Here is a 16471-nt window from a genome sequence, read left to right as displayed (position 1 = left end):
ACGGACAGCAGCCAGGCAAACAGAAGTCCACTCGGACACGGAACAGAATCTGACCGTGAGCCTCCACGCAAGACCGGGGGGGAAACTAGATGAGCAGTACAGGAACACTAGGCGCAGGCACAGACAACTGTAGACAGTGACAGGGAGAAACACACGGGCAGGGTTTAAATCCATCCGATAACAAGTGGGAGAAGGTGACAGACCTTACGTTAATGAATTCAGGGGTGTGGCTGAGGGAAGTTGCCGGCCGAGCGTGCTCTGGCACGGACGTGACACAAAGCTTTGGAAGAAGCAATTAAAACGTCTTTTTTTTTTTTTTTTTGAGGGTCGAAGGACACGTATGAAAAATGAGGAAAATCACAACAACAAATTCAAACTCTACTCATAGTGGTAAACAACGCCCCCTGGAGGTGCATCGAGGAAAAAACAGGAAGCGGGGAGCGACTGCAAACCAGACGCTACGAGAACGCCCTCTGTCGACAAAAATGCGCCAGTCGCGGGACGACAAAAAGTATTGAGAGAAGATAAGAATCAAACCTCTATCATAGAGCTTTTTAATCAATAATAATAAACATCAATCTCTCTGTCGCAGTATTGGAATTGTTTGGACCGCTTAGCAGGCTGTGGGCGTTGCCTCCCTGCGCCCCCCCCCCCTCCCCCCCGAGCCCTTTTCCCATGCTCGAGTGCTCCAGCATCAGTGTGAGATTTGGATGAAGAGGCAGACATGTGGTGGACTCGCGGGAACTTCGTGGCGCTCCTGGCGGCGCTCGTGGCGCTCTCCTCCTGTAAGTGGAATTTTTTAAGCCTTTGTCATTGTCATTATTTCAGCAGAATCAAATTCTGATGCAAAATGTCATGAATCCAAACTTTTTGGGCATGCTCACAACTTTAACGGTTTGCATTCCAGGCGGATGGTTCGTTGGGATGTTGTGCTTTAATACGTAATTGTGTAGGAAAATCAGCAAAATAGGGACTTTTTTGGGAGCAGGTGTCATTGTCTTCCTCTTTTTCCTTCTGTATGGATACTTGATGGAGGCATTTGTTTTTCTTCTCCTCTTTCTCTACCCTTTGTGCCCCAGTCCGCCCGGAGGCCGACTGCGCAGCCGCGCCCAGCGGCGGCGGCCGCGCTGGTGGCGGCCGGGCCGCCGTCGACAATTCTCAAGGTGAACACATCAGACATGCTTTCGCTTTTCTTCTTATTCAGAGCCGCAGAATTGCATTCCTTCCGTGAGCAAGCTCGCGCCAACGTAATCCATCCAAATAACATTGGGCCAATGTGTCAAGAAATGAACGGCTCCCTAACGCCTCGCGGGCAGGTGCTACAATTGGCCCACGTGTGAGCGTCCGGTTGCGAGCCGTGGCCTACGGCAGGCAGGTCCTTGCGCAGCTTCTCACTTTTGAATTTGTCTTTTTGACTTTGCCGTCTTCAGCCCGTTGCAATTTAGGCTCTCCTTGCCCACGTGCCAGGGCATCGCAGTACATCAAATCTTTTTCTGAAAAAGCATAAACAACAACAACAACAACTCCGAAGTCAAAGTAGCACTGCGGCTGTTGTCGGCAGGACCGCCGAGGGGGATTTTCATGAAGGGGGCGGACGCATCCGACTTCTTCAGACGACGCAGCAGGAGAGCGGTCAAGTCCCCCGATGAGCTCAACGGTCAGTTTTGACTATTCCTTTTGAAACGCTTCCTTCATTGAACGGAGCTCTATTTAAGCTGCGTGTTCCGATTTTTGTTTTGGTTGGTCCCAAAGTCTCCTCCTTTGGATGTTTTGTCTGGACAAAGGAGCGCGTGATTGAATGAGTCGCCGCGAGATGAAAAGCAAAAGAGTGACTTTCATGGAGTCCCGGCTAGCTAGCTAGCTAGCTTGGTAGCTAGCTCGCACGCACACATCTCTGTGACTTTCCTAGGCTGTGAAAATTCCCAGCCGCTCGGATGTTTGATGTTCCCAAGAGCGAGAAGGCTTGGCGGGGAGGTGAGAGAACACGGGGTGGGGGGCGTTGTTAGAGTTGTGCTCACTCTAACTTATTTTGCAAGAACCACACGGGAGACAAGCAAGTCCTTTCAGACACCTGCAGGTGGAGAGTTCACCCGTTGAAGGAATGAAGTCGAAACTCTCCCTCCTGCAAGAGCATATTTATTAAGAGAAACAGAGTGGGGGGAAGAGTAGGCTGAAGAGGAAGCCCTTGTCCTCTAGTCAAAACAGATCAGGGGGTGTTTTACGACCTTGTGTAGGATGGGACAAGCTATCTACCGGTTGCATTCCAACATAATCGTACGATAAGGATAATCTGAAAAACCCTAACAGGCGTTTCTTCTGAATTGGGAACGCCACTGCGCTCTACCACATGCTGATTGATTGATTGATTGATTGATTGAATGGGAGGAGCCGCTCGCTTGGCGTGCGCTCATGCTTTGGCAGCCTGCGTGGCCAGGGCAAAGGTTAGGGTCAGTGCTCTCGTTTGAGTGACAGCTGAAGGCCGCCGCATTTTTCAAACTGGACGGGCCCCGTAACTTGAGGCTCCCCAAAATCATTTGCAATTTTCGGAGTGGCCCCAAAAAGTTGAGTGTGTTGTGTTGTGGCACTCACATACATTCCAGGAAGGATTTGTCGCCCCCGCTGCCAGCCGTGCTCGTGGTGCTTCCGGGTTCTCGTGAGCGCTAAATAAGACAAACCAGAGCGAGCGTGATGGAACACAATCGGACAATTAACTTGATGTCGAGCGACGCGCTCGGCGGGTTTCTTACTCTCGACCCCGGCGGGCGGCTTTTTCAAATGAACTGACCCAACTCGGAAAATAGATCATGGAGGAAGCGTCCGCAGGGATCCTGCAGGGATCCTGCAGGATCCCGCAGGGCTGCGCCCCGAGGCCCCTACTTGATCCTGTCAATTTGAAAACGTCTGCCGATGACCGTCGGTGTCAGTCTCCGCCGGGAAAGCCACCCGTTGGGAAACATTTTGTTGGTTGGGCTGGCACTTGCGCCCCGATACTGTAAACCGTCTGTGGCGGATCTCGTATCTAAACGGGACGGCGCTGGCTTGCAGCCGAGCAGAGGCAAGTTCTGGCCGCCGACGAGCGCAGGAGAGAGTTCCACGAGGAGAAGAGGAACGAGTTTGAGAACTACGTGGAAGAGGTGGATGACGGTGAGTGCGCTGGTGGGGACGGGACAGTTGCCGGTGCCGCTGGCCGGCTGGCCGGTTGGCTGGCTGGCTGGCTGGCTGACACGTTGTCTTCCAGAACAAAACGAGAGGAGCCGCGAGAGCACGGAGCAGTGGCGCGAGTTTCACTACGACGGGATGCACCCCCCTTACGAGTACAACCGCCAAAGCGTCTGAAAGTGGCATGGCAAAAAGGCAAAGACACCCGCAAAGTCTTTCTTGTTTAATACATGACCTCAAGACATGCAACATGCATTTGGAGCAGCAATTCACAGCTTGTGGAAGTGTGTGCATGTGTGTGCGTGCGTGCGTGCGTGCGTGCGTGCATGCGTGCGTACGTGTTGCTCTACTTTGGTGAGGGAAGACTACAACACAGAGACATTCAACATTGCCAAAATTAAACTTTTGTATTCACAGCAAACAGAGACTCACTCGTCTTTTTTTACTCACCACACACACGTTTACATTTGCCGAGCGTTTTCTTGACCCTGGCCCGGAAAGGGGTGGGGGGGAGTCATTCCGGGGGGCCAGAGTCTTTCTGCTAAATTCAACAGGCCGCTATGAAGAGCCGCGGTGACGCACAACCACTGATTGTACTCAAGCTCAACATTTTTGCTTGCTCACAAAAAAAAAAAGCTCTCCACGCCACCCTGAAAAGCACTTTGCCTCATTGTGACCTCCAGAGCCACTTTGTCCTGCTGCCGTTTGTTCACCCTGACGACATCCCAAATTTTGGCCAGCCACCGACCGCCGCTTTACAGAAAAGAAGCAAAGTCTCCCGTCGGAGCGGTCCACAGTGGCCTCGGGCGCTTTGGTCCGCTTCAAGCGCCATCCCTGAGAACCCACGCGTCTCCTCTCAAAGGAAAGGAAATCACCACCGCGCACAGAGGCGAGAATCAAAGTCGGCGCCACCGTTTGGCTTCAAGCAAAATATTTACACCAGGCGGACACGGGAGCGTGCCATTGAACGGCAGCGGCGGCGCCGCTAAAACCAGCACTTTGGTTTTGCGCTTCCTTCTCGACTTGCTCAGGAGCGACGCCGAGCGCAGCTCCTGGCTCTCTGCTCAAAATCGTCACGCGGGAGGGAGGGAGGGAGGGAGGGAGTTAGGGAGAGAGAGAGAGAGAGAGCGAGCGAGCGAGGCGGGACGGGCCACCGCTCGGGATCGCCGGGCCCGCTCTTAAAGCTCGGTGGTCTCCCAGCTCACCTCCCGCGGAACCTGGCGTCATTTAGTCCCCGTGCGGATGACCGTGACGGTGGAGGGGCGCGCCGACAGCAGCTCTTCGCCCGAAGGAGACGCCGCCGTGGCGGAGGAGGGCGGGGCGGCCGCCGGAGGACCTGACAGACAGAAGAAAGTCAGGCCATTTTCCAACATGGAAACTTTGCTAAAGGGCGAGACGACTCACTGTCGCGGACGGGGAGCGGGGCGCAGTCCACCGACTGACTCTTGGTGGGCGCTCTGCCGGCGCGGCCCGAGGCGGCGCCGTGGACGCTGCTGCTGCCGCCGAAGCTGGTGCCCAGCTGCAAGCGCCGCATGTGGCGGATTACCGCCGTGGCGTTGAAGGCTTGCTAAAACAAACATGAGATGGCGTCTTTGCTGCAAAAAAGAAATCAATTCTCTGCTCTTTTGCTTTGCGGCGCTTACCCTCCATTTGCTTTTGGCAAAGTTTTTGCGCATCTGCCGACTGACGGACTCGTGAATGTTCTTGCAGAGGGCCGTGCCTCCCGCGATCCTGACAGACACACAGACAGACAGACAGATAGACAGAGAGCACGCCGGCCATCGTAATCAACGACAAGTGAAAGGTGCGTGTGTGCGCGCGCGCGCCTGTGTGTGTGTGTGGTGCCGCCGCTTTCTGATAAATGTTCCTGAGCGCCAATGGGTGCGAGGCTGGCTGCTAGGCCGGCTCGCGCCATTTCTAATAAACAAGCGCCCGCCGCAATTTGGCCCTTTGTGCGAGACAAAGCAGGGGACGGGAAGAAGGCCCATTAGCCTTTGGCCCATTAGCCTTTGGCCCATTAGCCTTTGGCCCATTAGCCTTTGGCCCATTAGCCTTTGGGCCGGGCGGCCGGCTCAGGCCTTTGCCATCCTAACGGTCGATTAAGGCGGCCGCCTTCTTCGAAGATGGCTAATTGGCGGCCGTTTCTCGGAGGCGGCGGGCTGCCACGGCCACAGCGACTCGCCGAGCTTTTACAAAAGCCGCCTGCGTCACGCCAGCGGCCGGCGGCTGTTTAATGGGCGCACGGTTCCTCACCAGGGATGCTCCAGAGCCTGGTCGCAGGTGAAGCGCTTCTCGGGGTCCTTCTCCATCAGACGGCCGATGAAGTCTTTGGCTGTGGATGCAGGAAAAATACAAATAAATGGACTAAAAATTCAATCACAACAATAGGTTCGTGACGACGCCTTTTCTCACCGGAATCCGAGATGTCGTCCCAGTACGGTGCGTCAAACTCGTAGTCGGCCTTGAGGATCTGCTCAAAGAGCTTGGAGTCGTTTTCATCGTAGAAGGGCGGGTAGCCGCACAGCCTGGCCAAGAAGGGAGGCAGGGAGGGAGGGAAGCAGGAAGAGGCGGCGGCCGCCGAGGTCAGCCGCCTGATTTGCGGGCGCCAAGGTCACCCGCCTAATTTGCGGCCTTCTCACCGCACGTTACGTTCACAAAAGGGAGAGCGATGGCAGAGGAAAAAGTGGAGCAAAACAAGACACCCGCCGGCCGATCCCCGCCCGCCCGCCTGCCCGCCCGCCTGCCAATCTGCAAATGCTGCTGGCTCTTCGGGCACTTACAGAATGTAAGCGATGACCCCGATGGACCAGCAGTCCACAGCTTTACTGTAGGGCTTCTGCGCCAACACCTCAGGCGCTGACAAAAGAAGAGCAGAGTTGCCATCTGGCCCTTAGCCGCCTGTTGGCTGGCTGCCTGCCAAAGCTCACCCACGTATCCTGGAGTGCCGCAGGCGGTGGCCATCACGTCGCCCGTCCCCTCCATCTTAGACAGCCCAAAGTCGCTGATCATGATCTTGGACTCGTCGTGGGGACTAAAGTAGAGCAGGTTCTCGGGCTGCAAAATGGGACAGGGAGGAGTTGGGGCCGGGCGGAGGGGGGGGGGCGCGGCGCGGCGGCGCTACCTTGAGGTCCCTGTGCACGATGCCCATGGAGTGGAGGTAGTTGACGGCATCCAAAACTTGGCGGATGAGCCGACTGGCGTCCATCTCTGTGTAGAAGCCCTTCTCCACGATGCGATCAAAGAGCTCGCCGCCGGAAACCCTGCGGCAGGCACGCGCGAACGAGAGCCCGTTACGTGGACGGCGCCGCTCGGACGGCGTCCGACAAAACCTTCCTTCCTTCCTTCCTTCCTCCGGGGCGGGGCCGTACTCACAGCTGCATGATGAGGTACAGGTGGTTGGAGCTCTCGTAAATGTCCTCCAGAGCCACGATATTCTCGTGCTTTATCCTGCCCAACAGATGCAATTATCTGGCGCTGCGGAGGAAACCTTTTGTGAATGTTGTCAATGAGTCAGCGAGCGGCAACCCCTGAGCCAGCGTTCGGGAAAGGCCCGAGCGCCCGCCCGCCCGCCCGCCATGCGAAATGAGCGAAGAGGAGGAAAAGCAGGAGGATGGCAACGGTAACCAGGCAACTACTCAACACTCGCACAGCGGGGGCGGCGGTTACCGGTGTCCGAGTCGACATGAACGCAAAGAATGGAAGGGGGGGGCACCTTTACATAGGAAGCGTCTTGTGAAAAAAGCATCATCAGAGGACGCCACCCACCCATGCTCATTGAAATGTTAGCAGGTTTTTGTCGGGCGCAGCACCTACTTCCTGAGCACGGCAATCTCGTTCTCCAGACTCATCTCCTTCCCTTTGAGAGCTTTTTTGGGGATGCACTTGATGGCGACCATCTTCCCCGTCGCCTTCTCCCGGGCCATCACCACCTCCGAGAAGGCGCCGCTGCAAACACAGGGAGGGAGAGACGGATCAGAGAATCGACCGTATTTTTCATCTCTTTGCTGCCAAGAGTGGACAAGTACAAACATGTCGGAGGATGGAGAATTTTGCATCGCATGGTTGGCCAAAGTACATAGGCGGCAGCGGCGGCAGCGGCGGCAGCAGCGGCATATTGCCACTATTTACAGAGAAGTGGCAAGGTCACACAGTAGGCTGTTGGTTTAAGGCAGGACAAACACTTGGAAAAGGTGGGGCACATTGATTTAAATGCAGTGCCTCGTCGTGTCCAACATCTGCCTTGCAAACCTAAAGCGAGGCTGAATATTTGCGCAAGCGATTGCAACGCGTTGCTACGAGACCACATTAGAGCCGTGGCCTTTTTTTTTTTTTTTTTTTTGTTTTGCCGAGCAGGCTTTTCTTGCTACTTCTTGCCTTTGGAGAATGATCGATGATATCGCGCGACCGCTCTCGGGACGGCGAATGGAAACGTCACGTTCCCTCGATCGGTCGGTCGGTCGGTCAGCCGGCCGGCGCAAAAGGCATTTCTCCGCAAACGTTTGAGTCACATGTGCCGGATTTTGCACCGGCCGACGCCGCTTGGCATGTTTGCGCATCCCCTTCAGATGCTGACAGCCGTGCTGTGCTGCGGACGGTGGCGGAGGAATGCAGTTCAGAAAGAAGCTGCCAAACCAAAAGAACTCTTTTGTCTAAAGATAGCGACAGACGATAAAAGTTGAGCGGCGGGCGGGCGGGCGGGCGCATGCGCGATCCCAAGCCGGGGCCACGGACGCATCCAAACGGTTTGGTTTTGAAAAGCGAGAGCTTCACTCCGCCTTTTGTGCCGGACACAGCATTCGGTACCTTGAGTCGACATTTCAACTTGTTCGTAAATAGGGAAAGTCATCCGCTTTTGAAACGTTCAACTCGCGTCGATTGAAGGAAAACGCGACCGAGTTGCGAGCCGCGTGTGGCTGCTCCTCCCTGACGCCAGGGGGCGCCGCGGTGACGGCGACTCCGCTCCGAGTTGCCCAACATCCACTCTGGATTTTCAAGCCAATGAAGGCATCCTACAAAATGGCAGCTGTGGCAGAGATTTGCTGTTTTTAATTCAGCACTTTTGGGGGGAAACTCAAAAGCCAACGCGGCCGGCCGGCCAGCCGGCCGGCCAGCCAGCCAGCCAGCCAGCCAGCCAGCCAGCCAGCCAGCCAGCCAGCCAGCCAGCGAAAGCCTCTGCGAGCATATTGTCAGGCCCGCCTTCTGTCGTCCTTGTTGCCTAGCTGCCGCTTGCGCTGCATTCGGGCTCCAGCCAAGGACCGAGTCCGCTTTACATAAGATGCGCCTCGGGAGCGTTTCAGCCTGTGAAAGGAACCCGTTCAATATGGCCACAGGGGCCACAACGTTCAAGTACACATTCAAATCCCTGCGCAAATGTAACGGAAAGTGAATTTGGAGATCCGTTTGAGCCCTTTGCTGAAAATGTGACCAAATAAAACACTGAGAAATGCGTGCTCGCGACTTGTGGGCATATAAGTGGGAATCAGCATCTCAGACTTCCTGATTTTGATGCGCTGAGCATCTGGGGCGTGCTCGTGGTCGGGTGGCGGCGTCATTTGCCTCCTCAGCGGCTTACGAGCCCGATTTAGCTTCCCGGCCAGGCGTCGGGTCCAAAGACCGATTCGATTGACGGAAATCTCATTAGGCTCTTCAGGTCGGCTAAGTCGAGCGAGCGAGCGAGCCGCTTTTGCCCCGGATACGTGCACGAATGGCTGCATGTGGCAAAAAAAGCGCTCCGGGTTGCGGGCAACGCAAGGCCAAGTTGTTTGGACAGTGAATCTGGATGATTCACTGGTATTATTCACCGGTGTACAGGGCATGGAGGGTTGGGGAAGGAGGGGGGGGGGGTTCCTGTTCACACGTAAGAGAAAGGCCTCCAGGTCAAAGCGTCCAATGATTTTAGCTCACCGCACGAGAACATTTGTCAGGGGAAACCGGTCGGCGGTGGCGCCACAGATGAGTTGATTCCGAAAATTGCAAAGGAACGTCACCATTTGCCACATTCGTGGAATGAGGAAAGGAGCCCCTAACCATCATCTCGCTGACAACACTTGCTCAAAGACGCGCTTCTTTGAACGTGCATACGCTTCGCCCAGTAGCGGTGAACAAAATCGTTCCGACGATTGCCTTCTGAGCATCGTAAAAACCTTTGCACGGGCGACAAATGGATGGAGTTTGCGATCCGCACGGTACAGCAATGTCGTTCCGCCCTGCCTCGGCACGGCACAGATGGAGCAAAAGCAATCGAGCAGCGAGCGAGCAGCCTAGCCTTGCTTTGCTTTGCTTTCCGGCGCCAATGCTCGAGGGCAACCCTGACGGAAAATCAGCATCCAGTATTGCACTTTTGACCAAGTACAGTCCAAAAGGTAGATGAAAATCTGCAGTGTGATACGGAGGAAGACAAACCCCGTATGGTTTTGAAACACATTCGAAAGTACAGGAAAATACAAATAAACCCCCAAAACACCTCAACGTCGTGACGTCACGAAAGTACAAGAAAAGGAAATAACGTCGTGACGTCACGACGCCGATGGCTGCTTCGACGTCAGGTGAACGTCGTCAAGCGTACGCACGGTCACGTGAGCAACCTGTTGAACGATTGTCCATCAAACGTATGTGTGCGTGCGCGTGTGTGCGTGCGTGCGCGTGTGCGCGTTCCAATTGCCCCCAGCACCCAAACTTTTAAGCGGGAATAAAAGAATGGAATGGGCGAATGGACGCCAACTCACGTTCCTAGGACTTCTTTAAAGTCGAACACACTCTTGATGTCGTCGACGTGTTTCTTCCACGAGCCGTCGGCGGCGGCGGCGGCGGACTCGCCGTTCTCTTTCGCCATGTCTCGCCGGCCAGCCGCGTGGGGATCAAGCACAAGCAGCAGAAAGACAAGCAAACGAGACGAGACGAGACGAGAAGACGAGACGGAGGACGAGGAAGAGACGCAGGAGGAGGAGGAGGAGGGCGGGGGCGGGTAGCGACAAAGCTAACTACACGAAAAAGTGATGAGCGCTGCAGAGCTTCTTAGTGGACTAATCCGCTGCGTGACGGGGGAAACACGGCGGCAGCGGCGGCTGCGTCCCCACCCCCATTACAATCGCCCGCCCGGCCGCTCCTCCTCTCGGCGTGGGAGGTGGCAGGACGCGAGTGACTGACGCCCAGGCGCTGCTCTGGCTGTGACTACCGAAGGGGGCTGGGGTGGGATGGTGCCCGTGTCAATCAGCGTACGTGCGTCGGAAAGTGTTCGCATTGCACCAAAAGAGTCTCCGGTGCAGAGGGCCCCCCGGTCTGAAGAGTTCCGGATTGCAGGTGCACCATGTGTCCGTCCACTTGTTGCTAGGCGGAATTCATTGGGCTCAAAGGTGACTGCCCCAAAAGGCCAATAAAAAACGTCCATCTGCTGTAATAAATGTCACACTTTTTGAGAATTGTACCTTGCGCCCGACCGCTTACTTTCACATGTTTCGTCTCGACGCACGTTTAGTCAAAAGGAAGACATTGTCGACACTCGCAAAGCAAAGTGACTGACTTTTCCAAAGCGCCTTCAGTGCGGGAAAAGAAAAAGAAGTTGAGCACAACCCAAGACAGAAGCACAAAATAGATTTATTTGATTCCCCCTAAAATGTCTTGCGTGTGAGATGTCACTTGTCGTCCCAGACGTGTTCACTTTCAACACTAACGATCCTTTTTGAGATCACCAATGTCTTCAAATGCCACAGCCCGGATAATAGCTTTGCTGATTAAAATTTGGCAGATTTTCACAGGCGCAGTCAAGTGCCTTTTCCGAAGCGCTTTTCCTCAGCTCCGACCACAGGCGGGCGTCGCTTTCTCTTTTCGGCCAGCCGGCCAGTTCCATCCCAACGCGCCAGACGCCTTGCACTTGGCGACTTGATTTGTGTCCAAAGTCTTGTGGTAAACTTGCTCCCAGCTGACTGGCTCTGAGAGTCTTTCGTCTGTCTTTTTAAGAGAAGGTAGCACTGAGGAGGGCCTCTTGCTGCTGATTGTGGATCCTGCCGATGCCCACGGCGGGGGCGGCCAGCGCGGGGCGGCTCGCCAGGCGCAGCTGAGGAGGACACAAAGAGGTCAAATAGGGCGGGGCGGGGCCTCTTTCCTGGAGGTGTGGGGGGGGGGGGCTCGCTCACCTTGCAGGCCAGCTGCTTCTCAAACCTGGGGGCCACAAAAGACCACGGGCCCATGTTCTGAGGCTCCTCCTGACTCCAGACGAACTCTGTCGAGGCAGCTTGGGTTTTACTTTATGATCCCGACTCGGCTCCGTTTAGTTCGGGTCCAATCGCGACTCAATTGTCTGCTTTACGGGCGCATCGATTCATCGAGCGCAAATTCATCGGCCGGTTCGAACGGTCAGCGTTGCGGCAAATATTCTCAAGCGCAAATTCATGGGCACTCCACGCACGCACCTTTGGCGTTGGCGTACTTGTCCAGTTCCACGCGGAGTGCGTGCAGCGGGAAAGGACACAGCTCCTCCAAGCGGACCAGCGCCACCGAGCGGCGCTGGGCCTCGTCGCCGGCGTCCCTCTGCTTCTGCAAGGCGTAGTAGTGCTTCCCCGAGCACAGCACCACCCTCTGGACACTAGGCGCATTGACAGACGGCAAAGCTCGAGATCATCCGGCGGCACCTGGCCTCGGGACTTTCCTTCAATCCGTGGCCGAAGCGATGACGACCGCGTCGTCGAGGCTTTCGTACTTTTCGGGCGCGACCGACGTATCCCCCAACACGGCTTTGAAGCACGTCCCCGGCGCCATTTCTGTCAAGCTGGATGCGGCCCCCTTGGAGGGAAAACAAACAAACAATCACCTCAGCGGACGGACGTGCGCGCGCGCGAGCGAGCGAGCTGGGGCGTGACTCCGACGTCAACGGCGACTCACGGGAAATCGAAGCAGCATCTTTGGCCCGACCACGATGAGCGGCTTGCGGAAGTTGCGGATCATCTGCCGCCTGAGCAGGTGGAAATACTGCGCCGACGTGGTGGGATTGACCACGGCCATGTTGATGGTATCACCGTCCACGCCCTCCTCCTTACTGTCGCACATCTGAAGGCACACGAGATGAGAATCGCCCTTTCACCTGCAGGAAGCGCTCTCACCTGCAGGAAGCGCTCCACGCGACAAGAGGAGTGCTCGGGCCCGGCTCCGTCGTAGCCATGGGGCAAGAGGATGGCCATCCCGCACTGGAGCAGCCACTTGGCCTCGCCTGAAAAGAGCACAGGTTGACGCCGCATCTCGGGACGGACGGACGGACGGACGGACGCGCCACCTCCGGAGATGAACGTGTCCAAGATGATCTGAGCGCCGTTGAAGAAGTCTCCAAACTGAGCTTCCCAGATGGGCAAGAGGTCGGGCCGGGCGATGCTCATGCCGTACTCGAAGCCGAGCACGGCCTCCTCGGACAGCGGGCTGTTGCACACCTGCGCGGACACGCGCACGTCAACGCAATGGTGCGCAAGCGCGCAAACGTGTGCCGCTCTCGTACTTCCAGGAAGCCCGTCTGCTCGGGGCCCAGGTGGTTGAGCGGGATGAAGGTGTCGTCGGTGTCCTGGCACACCACCATGGCGTGGCGCTGACTGAAGGTGCCGCGGCCCACGTCCTGCCCGCTCAGACGGACGTCGAAGCCTGAAAGCACCACGCGGAATGAGGAGGCGGCGGTGGCTGTGGCGGCCACGGCTGCGGCCGTGCCCACCTTGGCAAAGCAGCGAGCCCAAAGCCAAAGCCTCTGCCGTGGACCAGTCCAGTCTGGTCCCCTCTTCCAGCTTCTGGAGTCGGGCCTGAGAAAGACAAAAACGTCACGTCGGCGGCCGGAGCGCCGGTTGATCAGTCCGAGCCGGTCCGACGCGGTCGGAACCTGCGCGTGGTTCTTGGCCAGGTGGCCGTGCAAGCGGACGTGCTCGGGGATCTCCACGGACTTGGCGCCGACGTAGCGCAGCAGCTCGAGGGGGACGCCCGTATCCCAGGAGCTGAGCCGGGCCTGGGGCTCGGCCAGGTGCCCCCAGCGGCCCCGCAGGTTGCCGGCGGGCGGGGCGTACGCGTCCACGTTGGCCAGCTTGTCGTTGAGCGAGCCGTAGTAGTCCGTCTTGATCCGGCCGCGCTCGGCCTCCGTCATCAAGCCCTCGGAGACGAGCCGGTCCGAGTAGGAGTCGGGGACGCTTTTACGGGAGCTGCCGGGAGGCAGAGGGGCATTGAAAGAGGGACATTTTGGTGAGGCCAAGTGGAGGTACAGGCTCCTATTTCAATTTGTATTCCGGGACTGACCGGATGATCTTGTACATGGCCGGGTTGGTGAAGAAAGGTTCGTCCAGTTCGTTGTGGCCCCACTGGCGGTAGCAGAGCAGGTCCACGATGACGTCCTTCCTGAAGCGCCGCTGGTATTCCACAGCCAGCCGAGTGGCCCGCGCCACCTCCTCCGCTTGGTCGCCGTTGACGTGGATCACGGCGCAGTTGACCATCTTACCTGACGCCGCGGAGAGAGAGAGAGACGGTCAGCTCCCTTACCTCCCGGTCAAGATCCGCCGTCGATTGGTCTCCGGGAAAGCGGGGGACCGACCCACGTCGCTGCAGTACAAAGAGGATCTCCCCCTGTCGGACGGAGTGGTGTAGCCCACTTGGTTGTTGACAATGAGGTGGATGCTGCCGCCGACTCGGTAGTGAGGAAGGTCGGAGAGGGTCAAGGTTTCCGGGACGATCCCCTGGCCGGGGAAAGAGGCGTCGCCGTGGACCTGCGCGCCCGACGCCCACACTCAGAGAGAGGAGAAAAAAAACAAAAAAAAAACAAACGGAAGGGGAATTTCGACGGCCAACCTGCAAACAGACGACTTGGTCACCGGGCCGAGCGTGCTCGTGGGGCGAGTAGTCGCCCTCCTTGCGGAGCTGCTGCCTGGCCCGCGTCTTGCCCTGAACCACGGGGTTGACGGCCTCCAGGTGGGAAGGGTTGGGCAGCACGGTGACGTGAAGGCGCCGCCCCGAGCCCACGTCCAACTCCACCGACGACGTCAGGTGAGACAGCACGTCCCCGGTGGCGGGCGACGTGTCGGGGAACTCGCTCAGCCCGCGCATCTTCCGGAACATCAGCTACACGACGGCGCCGGCGTGGACGCAGGCCATCAACGGACATGTTGGTCCTTTTGTGTTGTGACGGCTGTCGGTAACAAAATGTGCACTTTCTCCAGTTACCTCCGGCGGGAACTTGAGCAGGCCCGTGAGGAGGTTGAGTCGTCCTCGGTGCGGCATGCCGAGGACGACGTCGGTGACGCCGGACTGGGCCGAGTGCCGGAAGAGCTCGTGGAAGAAGACCATCATGCTCTCGGCTCCTTCTCCGCCGTAGCGTTTCACCGTGGAAAATTTGGTGGCCAAAAAGCGGTCAAATTCCTGGAGTCAAAACAGAGGTCAGCACTTTGGGGTGTCCGGCGTGCCGGACGCGCCTACCTGCGACTCCAGCATGAGCTCGGCCAGGGTCCTCCTCTCGTCCGAGGAGAAGGCGGCGGTCCTGAGCTCCTCAAATCGGTCGGCCATCCATTCCCTCTCCTCCGCGCTGCTCAGCTGACTGGTCTCCAACGACAGGTGGCCGCAGTAGGCCTCCTCCAGGTAGGCCCGGACCTCCTCCGCCGAGGCTTCCGCCTTGCCCAAGTGACGCAGCCCTGCGCAAATGTCAAGGTCATGGCACGTGCGTGCGTGCGTTTGCGTGTAAACAATTGAGCGGTGAACCCGACCGGAGGTGTTGAGCCGGCCAGCGAGGGTGCCCGCGAGCATGCTGATCTCAGGGACGCTGTCCAGGACGGGCTTTTGGGGCAGCAGGGGGTTAATTTTGGCCAGTTTGTGTCCATGTGCTCGGTAAGCCTCCACCAGACGGGCCAGGCCGTGATCTGAAAGCAGTTTGCCATCAAGGGGAGGGTGACTCTGTACGTGTCGAAACGAACGCATTCAATGAAATGAAATGAAATGAAATGAAATGAAATGAAATGAAATGAGAGAGCAGCCGTCCATTTTCCTCACTTGACAAACGTTTGGAAACAAGGCAACGAACGGCACACCAGCACACAAAATGTCACTTGAAGCAACTGTTTGGAAGTCGTTCTGCTTAAAGCGGTCATAGGAAAGACAAAGCAAGACAAATTGGGACTCCATGAGCACTTGCGCCACTTTCATGTCGAACGCACAATCCAAATGGCACGCAGCAGTAGACAAGCATCACTGTGGCGATACTCGTAAAACTTGTTACATTGGAACAGACGAAGGATAATTGATCAAGCCACTACTACTAATATGATTGGTGTAAGCCGCGCTTACGCGCAAGTGGAAATCCACGTCTTTTCGAGCTGCCATGCTTGCGGAATATGTGAAATAGTGCCCGGCGGACGCTGACCTTGATTTAAATGGGCGATGCGGTCGCTCAGCAACTTGTCCTCGCGGTGGCTCTGTTTTGGTCGGTATCCGTAAACGCCTCTTTCGGTGTGGTAACAGCAGCCGGCGACCCGGCCAAGCGCGTCGAGGGCCGGCCTCTTCGGGGAGACTTTCAGGACCAAGGCGTAGGACATGTTTTGGAATCGAGAAAAGTCCGAAACAACACAGTTACGTAGCTCTCGGCTACTTGCGAAGGGCAGCCGCACTTGTGCCGAGTGTCACACGCGGAGGGAGCAGGGAGGGAGGGAGGGAGGAAGGAAGCAGGGAGGGGGGAGGGAGGGAGCAGGGAGGGAGGAACGTACACGTCGAAGGCGATTGGCCAACGACGCCGAGTCAAAGCTCATTCGGCTTTCGCTATCCAACAATATTTAACCTTTAGAGATCAATTAACTAGAAGGCTTACATTTGAAAGGAATTGAATTCAATGCAATAAAAAAGCATTCCTTTGGAATGTCTTGAAGCACGTGGCAGTTAGGAAGCAGCCAAGAGGAGGCGGGCAAGATGTGATGCGTTCACGTACGCCATCAAAATCGTCCTTTCAGACTCACTTGGGATTCCTTCTCTTGCATTGTGAATCGTCCGTCACGTGTAGCCTCGCGAGATCTCGGGGGAAATTACATGAGGACATACAAGAACGTGTGGCTGTGGAGCAAAATAAAACTTATTCGAATGCCGACTCATTTTGAATTTCACCTTGTCAAGCGCCGTTCTCCCCTCACCGTCATTTGGAGAAATCGTACACTTCAAATTGAAAAGATGTTGAGTTTCACTTCTGTTGATACTTTCTTGTCATTTGTAGTTGCATTTGGGAAATGTCATCGTACATGCAATATTGATTGTTTAAAAATAGTCTCATTCGACAGCAAACAAGGCGCATCTAAAATATTGCATCTTTGATTCTTGTTCGGTG

The 16471-nt window shown here is 56.5% G+C and overlaps 3 protein-coding genes across 4 annotated transcripts; 1 reads left to right on the top strand and 2 right to left on the bottom strand.

Annotated features, from left to right (window-relative positions):
• The first annotated feature begins 502 nt into the window (after window positions 1-502).
• On the top strand, window positions 503-3580 carry ucmab (upper zone of growth plate and cartilage matrix associated b). Its single transcript, XM_049722501.2, has 5 exons — window positions 503-785; window positions 1080-1163; window positions 1562-1657; window positions 3046-3144; window positions 3239-3580. The coding sequence occupies exons 1-5, from the start codon at window positions 725-727 to the stop codon at window positions 3334-3336; spliced, it is 438 nt and encodes a 145-aa protein (XP_049578458.1). The 5' UTR covers window positions 503-724; the 3' UTR covers window positions 3337-3580.
• camk1db (calcium/calmodulin-dependent protein kinase 1Db) lies at window positions 1653-10614 on the bottom strand. 2 transcript variants are annotated; one of them, XM_049722469.2, is made up of 12 exons: window positions 9885-10614; window positions 6973-7104; window positions 6532-6606; window positions 6281-6419; window positions 6087-6213; window positions 5940-6015; window positions 5572-5684; window positions 5413-5491; window positions 4803-4890; window positions 4564-4726; window positions 4365-4495; window positions 1653-2660 (listed from the first exon to the last, which is right to left on the bottom strand). In XM_049722469.2, exons 1-11 carry the CDS (start codon window positions 9989-9991, stop codon window positions 4383-4385), a joined length of 1212 nt encoding a protein of 403 aa, XP_049578426.1. In that variant the 5' UTR covers window positions 9992-10614; the 3' UTR covers window positions 1653-2660; window positions 4365-4382. The 2 variants fall into 2 exon arrangements, with proteins under 2 accessions (XP_049578426.1, XP_068507082.1); XM_068650981.1 differs by lacking the exon at window positions 1653-2660 and adding an exon at window positions 3368-4219.
• Window positions 10615-10732: 118 nt separating this feature from the next.
• On the bottom strand, window positions 10733-15816 carry dhtkd1 (dehydrogenase E1 and transketolase domain containing 1). Its single transcript, XM_049722363.2, has 17 exons — window positions 15524-15816; window positions 14871-15023; window positions 14587-14798; window positions 14335-14529; window positions 13963-14232; window positions 13709-13880; window positions 13417-13615; window positions 13010-13322; window positions 12848-12932; window positions 12641-12780; window positions 12425-12575; window positions 12255-12361; window positions 12037-12201; window positions 11855-11937; window positions 11568-11740; window positions 11292-11377; window positions 10733-11212 (listed from the first exon to the last, which is right to left on the bottom strand). The coding sequence occupies exons 1-17, from the start codon at window positions 15693-15695 to the stop codon at window positions 11111-11113; spliced, it is 2778 nt and encodes a 925-aa protein (XP_049578320.1). The 5' UTR covers window positions 15696-15816; the 3' UTR covers window positions 10733-11110.
• Between the last annotated feature and the right edge of the window lie 655 nt (window positions 15817-16471).

Source organism: Syngnathus scovelli, chromosome 6 (assembly GCF_024217435.2).
Source record: "Syngnathus scovelli strain Florida chromosome 6, RoL_Ssco_1.2, whole genome shotgun sequence".
NCBI classification, from domain to species: domain Eukaryota; kingdom Metazoa; phylum Chordata; class Actinopteri; order Syngnathiformes; family Syngnathidae; genus Syngnathus; species Syngnathus scovelli.
Note: the sequence above shows the minus strand (reverse complement) of the source record. Positions and strands in the feature narration are given on the sequence as shown.